The sequence below is a fragment of the Moschus berezovskii genome, chromosome 20 (genome assembly GCF_049115385.1).
Source record: "Moschus berezovskii isolate FMDL1 chromosome 20, NW_MosBer_1.0, whole genome shotgun sequence".
Taxonomy (NCBI): domain Eukaryota; kingdom Metazoa; phylum Chordata; class Mammalia; order Artiodactyla; family Moschidae; genus Moschus; species Moschus berezovskii.
In genome coordinates, this window is record NC_142479.1 from 37376869 (window position 1) to 37392339 (window position 15471).

Below are 15471 nucleotides of genomic sequence, written 5' to 3' on the forward strand. Positions count from 1 at the left end.
TGCCTCCTTGGTCATCTCACCTTGACTTTCTCATCTCCACATCCCCCACGGCCCCGGCACAGTGCTTGGCAGAGGGATGAGTAGAAGGGGTTTTGTAAGTGAGTGTCTTCATCTCCATGTGAGGCTTCTGTCCTGCTGGGTGGAGGGAGCCGACTTGCCCTGTGGACTCAGCTTGTTCTCAGACCACACGCTCGTGTTCAGCTCTGACCCATACATCTGACGTCAGATGCGGGGTCTGCAGTCACTTCGTCATGCTGGTGGTGGGGGCTACTCTGAGAGGGTGCCCAGGCCTCTGTTTCACCTGGGTCTCCTCTCTAGAGCACATGACCCCTGGCCTGGGCACTAACCATTGAGTCTCTCCACCCTGCTCCATCTGGAGTCATGCTGGTGACAGAAGAGATAAAGCCTTGAACCAGTTGTTAAAAGTATTGATAAATAAGTAAATGAACCAACAATAAGCCCAATCCTGGAGGCTCAGATGGTAAAGAATCTGTCTGAGATGCAGGAGACCTTGGTTCAATCCCTGGGTTGGGAGGATCCCCTGGAGAAGGGAATGGGAACCCACTCCAGTATTCTTGCCTGGAGAAGCCCATGGACAGAGGAGCCTGGTGGGCTACAATCCATGGCAAGCTACAGACCAAAGTGTCAGACAGGACTGATGTGATTAACACTTTTACTTTCACATCTTGAATGGCTGCTGTGTGCCAGGCTGTGTGCTAAGGACTTTACACTCATTAATCATTTGATCTTCACAATAACTCTCTAGGTAGGAGCACCACTATCTCCATTTCATAGATTAGAAGACTGAGGTTTGCAGAGGTTAACTTGTCCAAGGGTACACGTCCAAGATTTGAATCTAGTACATAATGCAGTACAACCCAAGGGCTTTCAGTATTTGTAGGGTCCTCAGAGACTACTCGGAGAAGGCAATGGCAACCCACTCCAGTCCTCTTGCCTGGAAAATCCCATGGATGGAGGAGCCTGGTAGGCTGCGGTCCAGGGGGTCGCGAAGAGTCGGACACGACTGAGCGACTTCACTTTCACTTTTGACTTTCATGCATTGGAGAAGGAAATGGCAACCCACTCCAGTGTTCTTGCCTGGAGTATCCCAGGGATGGGGGAGCCTGGTGGGCCGCCGTCTATGGGGTCGCACAGAGTCGGACACGACTGAAGCGACTTAGCAGCAGCAGAGACTACTGGACCCACACTCAGTCAGCCCAAACTCAGTCAGCTAGTCAGTTCAGTTGCTCAGTCATGTCTGGCTCTTTGTGACTCCATGGACTGCAGCACGCCAGGCTTCCCTGTCCATCACCAACTCCCGGAGCTTGCTCAAACCCATGTCTGTCGAGTTGGTGATGCCATCCAACCATCTCATCCTCTGCTGTCCCCTTCTCCTCCTGCCTTCAGTCTTTCCCAGCATCAGGGTCTTTTCCACTGAGTCAGTTCTTCTCATCAGGTGGTCGAAGTATTGGAGTTTCAGCTACAACATCAGTCCTTCCAAAGAATGTTCAGAACTGATTTCCTTTAGGATTGACTGGTTTGATTTCCTTGCTGTCCAAGGGACTCTCAACAGTCTTCTCCAGCACCACAGTTCAAAAGCATCAGTTCTTCGGTGCTCAAAACGTGGTCCACTGGAGAAAGGAATGGCACGCCGCGTCAGTATTCTTGCCTTGAGAACCGCATAAACAGTATGGACAGGACCCACACTAGACTGTGGGAATGAGGCTCAGGGAGGGAGAGGGACTTGCCTCAGCTCACACAGCGAGTCCATGGGAGCCTGGAAGGAATCTCAACCTCCTGACCCCACCTCTATGCTCTTTCCACTCTCCACTCCTGCCTTTGAGAGCACCCAGGGGCTCTGATCCCATGGAGGAGGGAGACAGATTGGGATTCAGGTGACGTGAGCTGAGAAGGCAGCCCTGGCAGACAGAGGGCTGCAGAAACAAGGTGATGGATTCTGGTGCATGGCAGCTGGGATGGTTCATCCACTTGGACGGGAGTCGCCCATCAGCTCCTGGATTGTTGGTGGGGAGGTGGCAGAGGTTCCTATATGAGAGCCACCCTTGAGTCTGCAGGGAAAGGACCCGCAACTTTGCCCGGGGAAGGGCTTGAAGGGCCCCCAGGAGAGGCCTGGAGGAGGCTTCTCTCTGTGTCCCAGAATCTTCCTTGGATAATTGGAGTCTTTGGAGGAAGCTGTGGACACATTTTTTTTTCAGGGAACTAACTCAGACTTGCTCAGGAAGCTGGGGATACCAGGTCTGGTGTCCGTAGGTTCTGCCATCAAGGTTGGAAGAGAGGGTCCTACCTGGACAGCAGAATTCTGCCTCTAGCTAGAGATTTCAAGCTGAAGGTGTGACCTCTGTGTTGCCTACCCCGCACCCTACCTGCCAGTCTGGCCACTTCTGTGCTGTCCCCCAGGTCATGTACCCTTGTCCTGGCAGAGCTGGGAGACCCTTCAGCAGGGCAGAGTAAGACCTTCCATTGGACAGATGTGCATAATTGAGCCCCCAAAACATGGTGCCAGAGAACCAGGGCGAGGACTCCTGATGCCAAGGGGCTCCTCCTGGCTGAAGATCCTTGGGGGTGGGGGTGCCTCAGATGGAACTGCTGACTGACAGGGCTCCCTGTGGGCTGAGGCTGAGGACCTGGGACTCCAGTCCTCAGAGTCCAGCCTCGCTCTGGCTATAGGGAGTTTTCAAGATCCTGGGAGTTCAGCTCAGGTCCCTTTCTGAGCCCTCCAGTCAGGTGGGGTGGGCTCCAGGTGGACATTTCAGATGGAAGGGATTTGACCATTGCTGAACCTGACCCTGTGAAGCCCTTGGGATGCAGAGATGACCTTTGAGAACAGAGGTCCTGAGAATTGAGGCCTTTAAGGGGCAGGCAATGTAGATCAAAATCTTCATGGAAGAGGTGGCCCGGGATTGATTCTCAACCTAGCTGGTAAGATACAGAGGGTTTGAAAGAGAAAGATGGAAGAACTGTAATGGTGTACCAGTGATTTGGCTGGTGGAGATGAAGCAGGAAGGGGTGGGCAAAGGTTGGCGATGTGGGCGGGGGCCACTTTAAAGAGAGGATTTCTTGCCAGGCTCAGAGTTCGGTGATGGGAGGGCTTGAAGCAAGAGAGTGGCTTGGGAAGGTCAGCTTTCAAAAGATTAATCTGGTGAAGTCAGAGGCAGAGAAATGCAACAGACCAATATAAATGCCAGGGAGGTGAGTGTTGTTAAGAGTCGCCCTTACTTCCGCTGTGCCTGGATGTGTGAATCAGTACATATGCTTCTCTGGAGAGAAATCAGGCAATAAACATCAGGAGTCTGAAAAAGGATCCTGCCCTTTGACCCAGAATTGTCCTCCTTTGGCTGTATTTTAAGGAAATCATAAAACATGCAGAAAATGCTTCAATCACAAAGATGTCCTTCACAGCAGTAATTATAATGGTGAGATTTTGAAACTTTTTGCCAATAGGATAATTTTATTTTTATTTTTAATTAAAACTTTTATTGGGGTATAGTTGCTTTACAATGTTATTTTATTTTCTGCAAGGTGAATCAGCCATAGGTATACCTTTATCTCCTCGTTTGTTTGGATTTCTTTCCCATTTAGGTCACCACAGAGCACTGAGTGGAGCTCCCTGAGCTATAGCGTAGGTTCTCATTAATTATCTATTTTATACATTTACAATAGGGATTCCCTGGTAGCTCAACTTGTAAAGAATCCACCTGCAATGCAGGAGACCCTGGTTCAATTCCTGGGTCAGGAAGATCCACTGGAGAAGGGACAGGCTACCCACTCCAGTATTCTGGCCTGGAGAATTTCATGAACTGTATAGGGGTCACAAAGAGTCGGACATGACTGAGTGACTTTCACACACATGTACATAGTAGTGTATACGTGTCAATCCCAATCTCCCAATTCACCTGGAGAAGACCATAATTCCGAAAGATCCGTGCAGCCCAATACTTATTGTAGCACTATTTACAATAGCCAGGACATGGAAGCATCAACAGAACAATGGAAAAAGGAGACGTGGCACATTTATACAATGGACTATTACCCTGACTTAAAAAAGGAATCATATTGTGCATAGGAGAGGTATGATGAATTGCTAATAGGATAATTTTAAAGTCAACCGTGATGTAGTTTGGGCTTCCCGAGTGGCTCAGTGGGAAAGAATCTGCCTGTCAATGCCGAGGATGGTCGCAAAAGAGTCGGACACGGCTGAGCAACTAAACAGCAACAACAATGATGTAGGCTCTCAATAGGAGATTCCAAAGCCATTGGAGTGATATTTACAGAGGTTTCATAGCTTTATGTATTTATTCATGCTTCCACTTGAAGTCCAAAAGTGTGTTTTGTGCTTCTTTATTATCTATGATACCTTTCAGAGCCAACCACCATTCATCTATTTGTTGGGAATACAGAGATAAATGACATAATCCCTGCCCACAGAGGGCTGGTTTGATCTCAGTTGGCCCCCAAAAAATGGAAAAAAGCCTGGAAAGAATGACATAGAATGGAACGAGTTTTCCCTCAGTTGTGAGATTATAAGGAAACTTTTCCCTTTTCTAGGTTGGTTGGTGGTTTCCAAATGTTCCATAAGGAGCTTGTATTACTTTCATAATTATAGAAAAAAGCTTCTCATCAAAAGACAGGAGCTATTGCAATAGCTTAAGGAAACAGGGTGGATTTCTATGTTTAGGGAGTGTGTGTGTGTGTGTGTGCATGCTTTATTCATTTATTCATTCAACGAACATTGACTGAGACACACAGTTCTAGGCCTAGGGACACTCCAGTGCACAATACAGAAGAACCTTCCAGTGGGGAGTGCCAATCTGGTGAAACAGGAGAGGGTAAGGAGGAGAGAAGCAGCCAGACCCCCCGCGTTCTGTAACCGATTGGGTGCGGGGATGGGCCAGGGAGGGGTCCCAGGTGGTTCCCGGGCTTGGTGAGAAGGTGGTGCCCTCGTTGAGGTGGAGACTTGGGAAGAAGGCAGTTCCAGGACCCACTCTGCGGTCGTGGGGCACGCGGGCAATCCGATGAACGGACGTCCAGGAGGTGACATGGGTCACGGACTTAGGAGAGAGGCTGGACTAGAGGCGGAGCTTCCTGGTTGTCTGCAGGGCCGTGGTGACCCTCACGGGTGAGAGTAAGAGCAGAGAGCAACCCAGGTAAGCATCTGCTTTATGAAGGTGAGCAGGCAAAGGTGAAAAGGTGTCCAGGATGCACCTCCCCAGGCAGTGGCATCAGGGCTCCTGCTTCGTTGTGTATAAAGGTATAAAGAGCTCAGATCTGGGGGTGGCAGGGGTGGGGCAGGGCATGAGGGAGCAGCCAGATGGGAGGGGCTGAGGCGGCCACCGTGGCCTCCCCGTGTCTGGCCAACAGTGATGGGGTGTCCACTCACCTCTCTCTTCTTCTTCTGCAGGAGAAGGGAGCACGCCATGCACGTCCAGCCTCCTCCAGGAGAAACAGCGTGAGTGCCCCCCACAAGGAGTCTCTGTTCTTGGAAGGGTCCAAGCTCCCTCACCCACTCAGGTGGTAGGGTCTTCACCACTGCACGGGATCAGAGGGCTGGGGCCATTGTCTGCCTCCGGGGTCTGAGGCTGGGGGCGCCAGGAGGCAGAGGCCAGCAGAGCAGGTGGAACCATGGGAAGCCTTGTGTGGGGTCTGCTTGTGGGCAGAGAGGGTGGGGGGAACAGGAATGGGGAGCAAACCCGCTGAGCCTTTGAGATCGACTCTTTTGGGTGACTCGACTGCCAGGAACCACAGTGGGTGACCCAGTAACCAAGGCTGTGCCAGGGCTCAGGACCCTTAGGTCCCATCGCTCGGAGGCCGTGTCTGCAGAGTGGGGTTGCCCAGGTGCTTGTTGTCCTTCCAATGATGCAGGCTCCTCCAAGTTTCCTTCTGCCTGTGTTTTCTCAAGAGGCCGAGCACAAGGTTAGACCCAGGAGAGACTTGGTAAAGATGTCCGTTTCTGATGCAGCAACCTCAGGGCATCTTTCTTGGAGGTTTGGAGTGGACTGGCAGATGTCTTTCTTGTTGACAGTATTGAGTTTTACACGAGGCGGGGGTATGTGTGTGTCCGGAAGCATCTGGGCTCAGAATTTCCCTTCCTTCTCTCTCCTGCTCTCCTCTGATCTGCGGTTGCAGCTTTGCAGGATTCAGCCCATTCTGCCCGCCCCATCCCCCAGGCTGAAGTCTTTTTTCCTCCAAGTTCTTCCATCCATCAGTCACAGGAAGGGTACTTACAGCATCAGCTTCCCATGGCCTGCCCCAAGTAGGTGCATCGGTCTCCGAGAAGGTTTCTGTGCACCTAACATCCAGTGGCAGTTCATAGATGAAGCCGCTCAGGGGTTGGGAGGCTTGGGTGTCTCTGAGAGGGGTGCCCCCTCCCTACCCCACCAAGGCTCAGGCCAAAAAGTTCACTGGGCAAGGGGAAGGGCAGTGCAGAGAGTGGGCAGTTCTCTCTCTGTCTCGTGTCCTTATAGGATGTGAGGAACCAAGCCCTGTATGAGGGGACCTCTGTGTTAAAGTGTACCCACAGGATGTTTTTAAACAGCTTCCTTTATTTATTTACTTATGGTTGCCCTGGGTCTTCGTTGCTTCACAGGCTTTTCCCTAGCTGCGGCGAGTGGGGGCTACTCTTCATTGCAGTACACGGGATTCTCATTACAGTGGCTTCTTTCGATTTTGGGAAGCACGGGCTGTACATTGCAGGCTCAGTGGTTGTGGCATATGGCATGTGGGATCTTCCCGGACCAGGGATCGAACCTGTGTCCCCTGCATTGGCAGGTGATTTTTATCCACTGGCGTGCTGTGATCCATGGGGTCGCGGAGAGTCAGACACGACTGAGCGACTGAACTGAACTGAAGTGAACCACCAGGAAAGTCCCCCCAAGGTTGTTTTTTTTAGATATGTATGCTTATTATTTTATTGACCACGCCATACAGCATATGGGATCTTAGTTTCCTGATCAGGGATCAGACTTGTGCCTCCTACAGTGGAAACATGGGTTTCTCAACCACTGGACTGTCAGGGAAGTCCTTACCCATGGAATTTTGATTTGTAGAGGCGACTGAGTGAAGAGCAGAGAGATCAGTGCTTTTGACAGAAGGATTTGTTATTTACACTTCTCCAGGGGAGGGACCATGGGGGAAGCACCAGGTCGGTCAGGAGGCAGAAGGAGCGTGGGGAATGCATGGCCCAGAGCCCAGATTGTGTTTTCCATAGCATGGCAGGGCAGAGGAAACAGCTGAGGACTGGTTGGTCTGAATAATGTTGCAGGCTCTGGGCTACAGGATGGTCTCTAGTTCTAGGGTTCCTGGGCAGAGGGGTGGATATCGGCTTGGTGGGTGAGAGTTAGATAAAGGAGTTGATTGGCGTAAGGACCCACGATTGGTTGGTTTGCATATGAAAGGCACGTTCTAGGGTGAGTTGTTTATTATCTCTAGGAATTAGCATGGCCCCGGAGGGGCAGTCTCTCCTTGGCCAGCTAGACTCCCCTGGAGATGTCAAAATATCATAAAATAAAAGCAAAGGATTAATCACGCTCATCGGGAATGTGAGAGAGAAACCGAGCCCAGATCAATCCTTCTGGGCCTCTGGAAGGAAGAAACCACAGCATCCTCAAAGGAAAAAAACACGGCCACCTGCCGTGGGGCTGTCTCCACGACGCCAACCACAGCTCTGTTCTGCACAGACTCAAATACACTGATCAGACGTTTGGTGTCTTCCGGACTTGGATGGGAAAGTGGGTGTTTAAGGAGAGGCAAAGCCTTTTTTTTTCAATACCATGGTTATAAATTTTAGTCAGAAAGATATTGCTGAAGGTTGTCATCCACGTCTGCTTCTAAAGCATATTTTTGTTTAGTAAAGAATAACTATAGATGCATGGAAGCATTTCGGACCTGAAATGGTCATTGAGGGCAGTTATTCCCAAGCACAAACCCAACATTTTTGACAATGAGACAAAACGACAGTTCTGTAATGTGTTTTATTGTGATGTTGAACCCATTCAGTTGAGAGAACGGGACTTTTATTCCATAATTTTGTCCTGTCTGTACATTATGGCATTCAAATACCTTTTCTTTTATGAAATGATGGTGGTAGTTGATGGTGATTTGCAGCAAAATAAATGTCTGTAACCCTGAATAAAAACAGAATAATGGCAATGCCTGACATTTATAACATGCTCTATCGTTTATGTTATACTTCTGTGTATATTATCTTATTTAATTTTTACATTTGGTTTTTCAAAACGTCCTAAAAACAAAGAGGTGGTACAAATTGCCCTGAATGAGGAGTCAGAAAATTCTGGGACTCGTATGTCTGAGCTTTAAAGGTATCAGACCTGGGTTTGAAGCCTAGTTGCTTCATTTGCTCTCTGTGATGCTTTGAGCAAGTTACCTAACATTTCTGGGCCTCGGTTTACTCAGTTGTGGAAAGGTGGTCATAATGTCTACTTTACTTCTAGAGTCACTGCAGGCATAGAGGTAATATAGGTGGATGTCAGGGTCTGCACCCCACACATAGGAAGCGTTTCCTGGTTCTCACTCATTATTGGCTTTTGGATGAGGTTACAATGCCTGGTGCAGGTGTAGGAGCTGCATCTTAGCCTCTCTTGGAGCTTGGTCTTTTCCATGCTCTACTGGTCCCGTGGCCGGCTCCGCTGTCACAGTCTGAGTCTCCAGGGAGCCCTCCTGAGCTGGCCACAGAGACTGGGAGGAGTTTGGGGAATGGGCCGGCGTGGGCCCCAGTTCCTATGCAGGTACAGGTGAGGCCCTGTCTTCAGTGATCCTGGGTGGGATGCTTGAGAGGGTGTTCTGGAATCCTGCCCCCTCTGCCAGGCAGCCCAGCCTTCCTCCTGCATCTTCACTGATGCGCTGGCAACTGGCTGCCTCTGGCTTGTGCTTGCCATTTGGAACGAGGCTTGAGCAAGCCTAGGGAGCCAGTGCGTGGGGTCCAGGGAGGGGCAGAGGAGAGACAGGTGCTCAGGTCAGGGTACAGGAGATCTGGCCCCCCCAGCCCACCCACCGACTTGCTGCACAGCCCCAGCCTCTGCCTGTGGCTGGTCTCCAGCCTGTCTGTACATGGAGCCCCTTCCAGCTCTGACATTCTAGCTCTCTGATTTTCTGAGGCTGCGTCTGTCTCCTGGTCTCCTCTGCCTGCATGTCTTGCTGTCCTGCCGTGCTCACACTGCCCCACAGCGCAGCCACATTTACAGAGCGCTTCTAGCACCTGAGGGTTTCCCTGGTGGCTCAGATGGCAAAGAATCTGCTTGAAATTCAGGAGACCAGGGTTCAATCCCTGGGTCGGGAAGATCCCCTGGAGAAGGGAATGGCAATCCATTCCAGTATTCTTGCCTGGAAAATCCCACGGACAGAGAAGTCTGGTGGGCTACAGTGCATCAGGCCACAAAAATTCAGACATGACTAAGTGACTAAAACTTTCTGGCACTGACGTGATGCTGGGTTCAAGGCCTTGGTGAGCTTATTACCTGTTCATTGAAACTTACTCTTCTGTACAAAGTGAATGGCACCATTTTCTGCAGGCTCAAGCCAGACACCTGGGGGTCCTAGACTTCTCCTTCTATGCCACTATCCAGATCCAAATTGTACCCTCAAGAGCACCCATTGTGACCCCTGGAGAGATAATGCCTCCACCTTCTCTGTTCCCCATCCCTTCAGTTGAAGCCACCATCGTCTCTCGCCTGGACAAATCTAGCCCCCCATGCTGGCCTCCTTGCCTCTGGTCTTTCCCACTTTGATTCTTCCTCCAGAGTGTCAGAGAGACCTTCACAGGTGGCAGACTTGTCCTCATACCCACCGATGCCCTTTTGTGATTCCTCTCCAGTAAAGGATGAGACTTTCCTCGGCATGACCTAGCTGCCCAACCTTTCCCACATTGCCTTCCCCTTCCTTTCCACCCTGACTTCTAAAAGGAGCTCCAAGCACAGTTTTTTCTTAAGCTAGATGGAAAGCTGGAGCAGTGCATCCAGCCCCCTGGATAGGATGGTAGCAGATGCTAGCAAGAGATGCTAGGAAGGACTTGGGCTTCCAGAGTGATTCCCTCAGGGCCCAGTCCTCTTGGCCTCTGCCCTCTACTCCATTCACAGCTGTTTGGATCAGGGAGCGGGTCTATCCACTTCCTGCCGGGACCTACTGTCATCACAGAGGAGGCTGGGGGCACAACCACTGGTTTGGTGGGTATAGTAACTCTCCTTCCCCTGCCCACCAGGTCCCACTCCAGGGAGGAGCGTGACTCTCCCAGGAGACCCATGGCTGCGTCACTCTCTCCATCCCCCCTCCCTTGCCCTCTCAGCAGCTTCACGAGGCACTGGGCACTCTACATGGATCTTCACAAACACCTGGATGCTGGGAAGGGCTGCAGTCATCACAACTGCGTCACATGGAGAAGATGAATGCATGCATACTAAGTCCCTTCAGCCATGTCCAACTCTTTGTGACCCTATGAACTGTAGCCCTCCAGATTCAGGGGTAGACAACCTTCCACCGAAGGTTCTCAAACTCAGATCTCTTCACTCCTCTGTCTCCAAAGCTTAGTCTCATGTCTGGTCTGAGCTCCCATTTCCCTATTTTTCCCCTTTCTGGTCACCCCAGGTACTGGGAGAAGTGCCCCATTACCCCCTGTGTCACACAGGTATCCTCTCCAAGAGCCATCTCCATGAACACCCCCCGAAAACTGTGCAGTCCAGGACGTGCACAGAAAAGTGCAAGTTGGAGGGACTTCCTCTCTCTCATCTGCACCTGGTGGGGGTGGGAGGTGGGGCAGGCAGACAGGAGGACTTCCTACTGTGCCCTTGGAGTTGGACCCTGTCTGTGTGGAATACAGTGTGACCAGCTCATGTGCCCTGCACTTGTGGTCATCAAATGGCTTTCCCGGGGCCAGTGCAGGGCAGCAGGCAGTGCCCAGGGCGTGGGGTGGGTCTGCTGCCCATGGCCATGCCTGCTTGTTAGAGCGAGGTGAGTAGTGGATCTCTGAACTCAGTGGACCCCAACAGTAGTCCAGACTGAGTCCCAGTCCTGGTTCCAGACCATCCCTTGATCTTCATAATGACCAAGCCTCTACCCAAAGTCCCAATGTCTCCCAGGCTGTGTCCTGGCTCCAGTCCCAGATCGTGGGCCAACTTTGACTTCTTGACCCCAATAACTATCAGAAGAGCCCATAGGTTATCCCAGAAAGGGAGAGGGGGAAGATGACCATGCTGTCATAGGGACGTGGCTTGGCTTCACCTCCCACTGCTTTGGATCAGGGACTAAAGGAGCAGCTCTGAACGTCCAGACCAGCCACTAAAGGGCTACCCATCCTGTGTACCCTCATCCCCTCGGCACCCCCAGGAGCCCCACATAGATGTGGTGCATGAAGCCCCCAGCCCACGGCTGGCCTCCCCACTCTCTGCCTGGTAACTGGTATCTTTTCCTGGCCTGTGTGGGCAGCTTGCTGAGCACAGCTGCAGACTGGCTATATTTAGCCGGCTTTAATGAGCTCAGGGTGGCAGACGTCCGCCTTGGGAGCGCTTTCCTTGTGTGCGTGTGCGTAAGCCGATGCTTGGCATGGTCCATTCGTGTGTGTGTGTGTGTGTGCACGCGTGCGCGCACTCAGGGAAACGTGTGCCCATGCATTTGTGAGTGCGTACCACTGTGTGTGTCAAAGCATCAATGCAGTTATTTGTGCGAGGCTCCGGGTGCTGTGTCTGCTTTGCCTGGGACGTGTGCAGCTTCTGACAAACAGAGGGGCACAAAACGGGAACAAATGATTAGTTCATTCATCTGCTTGTTTGAAAAATATTTAATGAGACTCTTTTATATGCCAGGACCTTAATAGTCTCTGGGGATGGCACAAAAACAAACCCAGTTCCAGCCTTGAAGGACCTTATAGTCTGCTGGGTGTTGGAGGAGGGCAATACAAGTGAAATAACCACAAAACAGAAAAGTATAAGGATTAGTCCCAGGAAACAGAAAGCCATGGTGCTTTTGGGAGAGTGAGAAAGGAAGACCCCCAGGAGGAGGGAACACTGAGGTTTCTGTAGGGGCTATCTGGGCATGGAGGGTGAGAGGTCGAGTCCAGACACCGAGAACAGGATGTGCAAAGGCCCTGTGGCGAGAGGGGCAGGAGATGCTTGACAAAAGGCTGCCGTGGTTGAGCTCAGAGAGGGTGAGATGAGTGGTGGAGAGGTAGGTGGAGATTGGGGCCTGCAGGAGGACCACACAGGCTGTGGTTAGGATGGGGGAAGCCACAGGAGAGGACAGTGGGGGCTGATGTGACAAGATTTCTGCAGGGCAGTTAGAGTCTAGTCATGATTCTGTTGGGGGTTTCCAGCAGGAAAAGGAAGGCTCTCAAGCAGCATGACTGGAGGGGAGTCTAGTGGGCGGGACTTCATTCTCTGGTTGAAGAAACCCACCGGGCCGAGGACGATGCCCTGGGCCCCTCTCAGCCCTGAAGGTCACTGTGTGGAGAGTCCTCACCCCCTACCCTGCAGAGCCTGGCCTTGAGGAGAGGGGCTGTGGAGGGACGGCCTATGGTGATCTGGCAGGAGGGAGGCTTATTGGGGAGTGGGGAGGGGGAAGCTGGAGGGGAACTTGGAGCCCGTACTGCATCGTCCACTGACTTACTTGTGAAAGAACCACCCCTTCCTTTATTTTTTTAAAAAAAAGCTGTTTCAGTATTGAGACAGGGATGTTTCTTTGTTTTTCTAGAAGCCACTTTGTAATTTTGACTCTGCAGACCCACCCAGCTGGACTGGTGAGACAGCCCCACTCTGTGATTCCAGGGGTTTCCCTTTTCCTCCTCTTCCTGCCCTGGTTCCAAGGCCCCCAGGGCTCTTGCCCACCACCCTGGTGGGGGAACACTGTGTGGGCACACGCGTGTGTGCCAGGAGCTCTCTGTCCACACTCATGGCCTTTGTGGGGCTCCAAGCTCCAGCCCCTTCCTTCTGTCCTGGTCTGTGGCTCCTGGCTTAGGGGCCAGGCTGCTTGTGGCGCAGGGTAGTCAGACCCCCCTCAGATCACCTCTATCTTCCTGGGCTTGCAACAGTCCCCAGAATTGGGTGGGCACCCCTGCTAGGTCTGCCTTCTCCCCTCAGCCTGGGGCAGAGTGTGGCAATCTCTTTTTAGTCTCCAGAAACCTCTGTCTCTTCAAATCCCTTTCTCCTGAGAACAAAAGGGCTTTTGGAAATAAGAGCCGGGAAGCTCTGCCACAAAGCTCCCCAGAGGCAAAGAAACTGGAGTGGGGAGAACAGACAAATTGGTATCTCAGGAAAAAAAAAAAACAACACCCTGCTCCGTGCCCTTTGAAAAAAATTCTTATTTTTAATAGGTCTCTAGAGTAGATAGCACACGGACATGGTATAAAATGGAAAATTCTAAAGGAACAAAGGTAATGAGGGTGTCTCCCTTTTTCCAGAAGCCACGATTGTGACTAGGTTCTTCTAGAACATTCCAGAGATATTCTCTGCATACACGAGCATCTCCATGAATATTCATATATATATATCTTTATATATACCCCACACAGATGGTAGCATCCGGTGCCTTCCACTCTGCACCTTACTTTTCTCAGATGATAACGTATCAGGAGTATTTGACTATTGAATACATCGAGGGAGCATCCTTCTTTGCAAAGGGTGTGTCATATTTCACTGTGGCCAGCTTTATTGAACCAGGCTCCTTTTGGTGGGCACGTAGGTTGCTTTCCTTCTTTTCTTTTTTCTTCTTCTTTTTTTTTTTGGCTGAGCTACATGTCTTGTGTGATCTTAGTTTCCCGATCAGGGATCAAACTCATGCCCTGTGCAGTGGAAGTGTGGAGCCCTGACCTACTGGCCCATCAGGGAGCTTCCACAGAGGCTGCTTCCTGTCTCTTGTCCATAAAGATGTGATGATGGTGAGTGTTGCACCCGCATCATCTTGCACATGGACTTGGAATTGCTGGGTCAAGGGCATTCTGTGTCTGGAATGACCTTGCACACTGACCTCCACAGAGCTTGAACTGGTTTTCGATTTCACCAGCAATGAATGCGGAGGGACTGATTTACCACACCCTGGTGGGTGGCTGGGTGTTGATAACTGTTCATCTGAGAAGTGTGAAAGAGGCATTTTAGAGCAATTTCTTTTCTTTACAAGTTAATTTTTACTGGAGTACAGTTGCTTTGCAACGTTGTGTTAGTTTCTGTCGTACAACAAAGTGAATCAGCTGTACGTGTACATATATCCCTTCTCTTGGATTTCCTTCCCATTTAGATCACTACAGAGAACTGAGTAGAGGTCCCTGAGCTATGCAGTTGGCTCACATTAGTTATCTGTTTTATACATAGACCAATAGTGTGTGGGGCTTCCCCCGTTGCTCAGTGGTAAAGAATCTGCCTGCAATGCAAGAGTCGCAAGGGATGTGGTTTCGACCCCTGGACCAGGAAGATCCATTGGAGGAGTGCATGGCTACCCAGTGCAGTGTTTTTGCCTGGAGAATCCCATGAACAGAGGAGCCTGACGGGCTACAGTCCATAGCATCACAAAGAGTCAGACGCGACTGAAGCGACTGAATACGCATGCGTGCACCAATAGTGTGTACGCGTCAATCCCGATCTCATAATTCATCCCGCCCCTTTCTTTCCCTCCTTGGTGTCCATATATTTGTTCTCAATTTCTGTGTCTCCATTCTGTTTTGTAAATAATCTCATCTGCACCATTTTTCTAGACTCCGCATATAGGCATTAATGAATGATATTTGTTTTTCTCTTTCTGACTTCACTCTATATGAAGGGATTACTGTGGAGGAGTGTGCTGCTGGGTTCCTTTGTGTGCTGACTTTCAAGCAGGGCCAGGGCCGGCTTGACGGGGGTCCCTTAGAGAGTAGGACCCCAAAGTTCAGGCAGGCTTCTGCTCCTAATCACAGCCTCGCTCCTCTTTCCTTCCCTCCCAGGGATTGCTCTGCAGGCAGGCTGTGGTGTGGAGGCATTTAAGCATTTTATTTATTTATTTTGTTTTTGATTGTGCTGGGTCTTCACTGCTGCATGTGAGCTTTCTCTAGTAGTGGTGAGCAAGGGCTCTTCTTTTATTTATTTATTTGGCTGTTCATGTTTTAGTTGTGGCATGTGGGATCAAGACCCCTGACCAGGGATCAAACTCAGGCTTCCTGCATTGGGAGCATGCAGTCTTAGCTGCTGGGTCAGCAGGGAAGTCCCGGGGCTATTCTTCATTGCGATCCACAGGCGTCTCATTATGATGGCTTCTCTTGTCATGCAGCATGGGCTCTAGAGCCCTGGCTCAGTAATTGTGGCTTTCAGGCTTAATTGCTCAGCAGCATAAGAAATCTTCCTGGATCAGGGATTGTACTTGTGTCCCCCTCATTGGCAGGTGAATTCCTATCCATTGTACCAACCAGGGAAGTCCATGTGGAGGCATTTAAAAGACTGACAAGAACACCCCTTTCTTACCCCCACCTTTGGGGGTGATGCTTCAGGA

The 15471-nt window shown here is 50.8% G+C and overlaps 1 protein-coding gene across 1 annotated transcript in view; it reads left to right on the top strand.

The window, feature by feature from the left end:
- Positions 1–15471, top strand: part of PITPNM3 (PITPNM family member 3) — a 97789-nt gene that overhangs the window by 46568 nt on the left and 35750 nt on the right. Inside the window, exon 4 of the mRNA XM_055404177.2 lies at positions 5420–5467. Within this exon, the coding sequence (XP_055260152.1) occupies positions 5420–5467 (48 nt within the window). The remainder of the gene's footprint in view (positions 1–5419; positions 5468–15471) is intronic.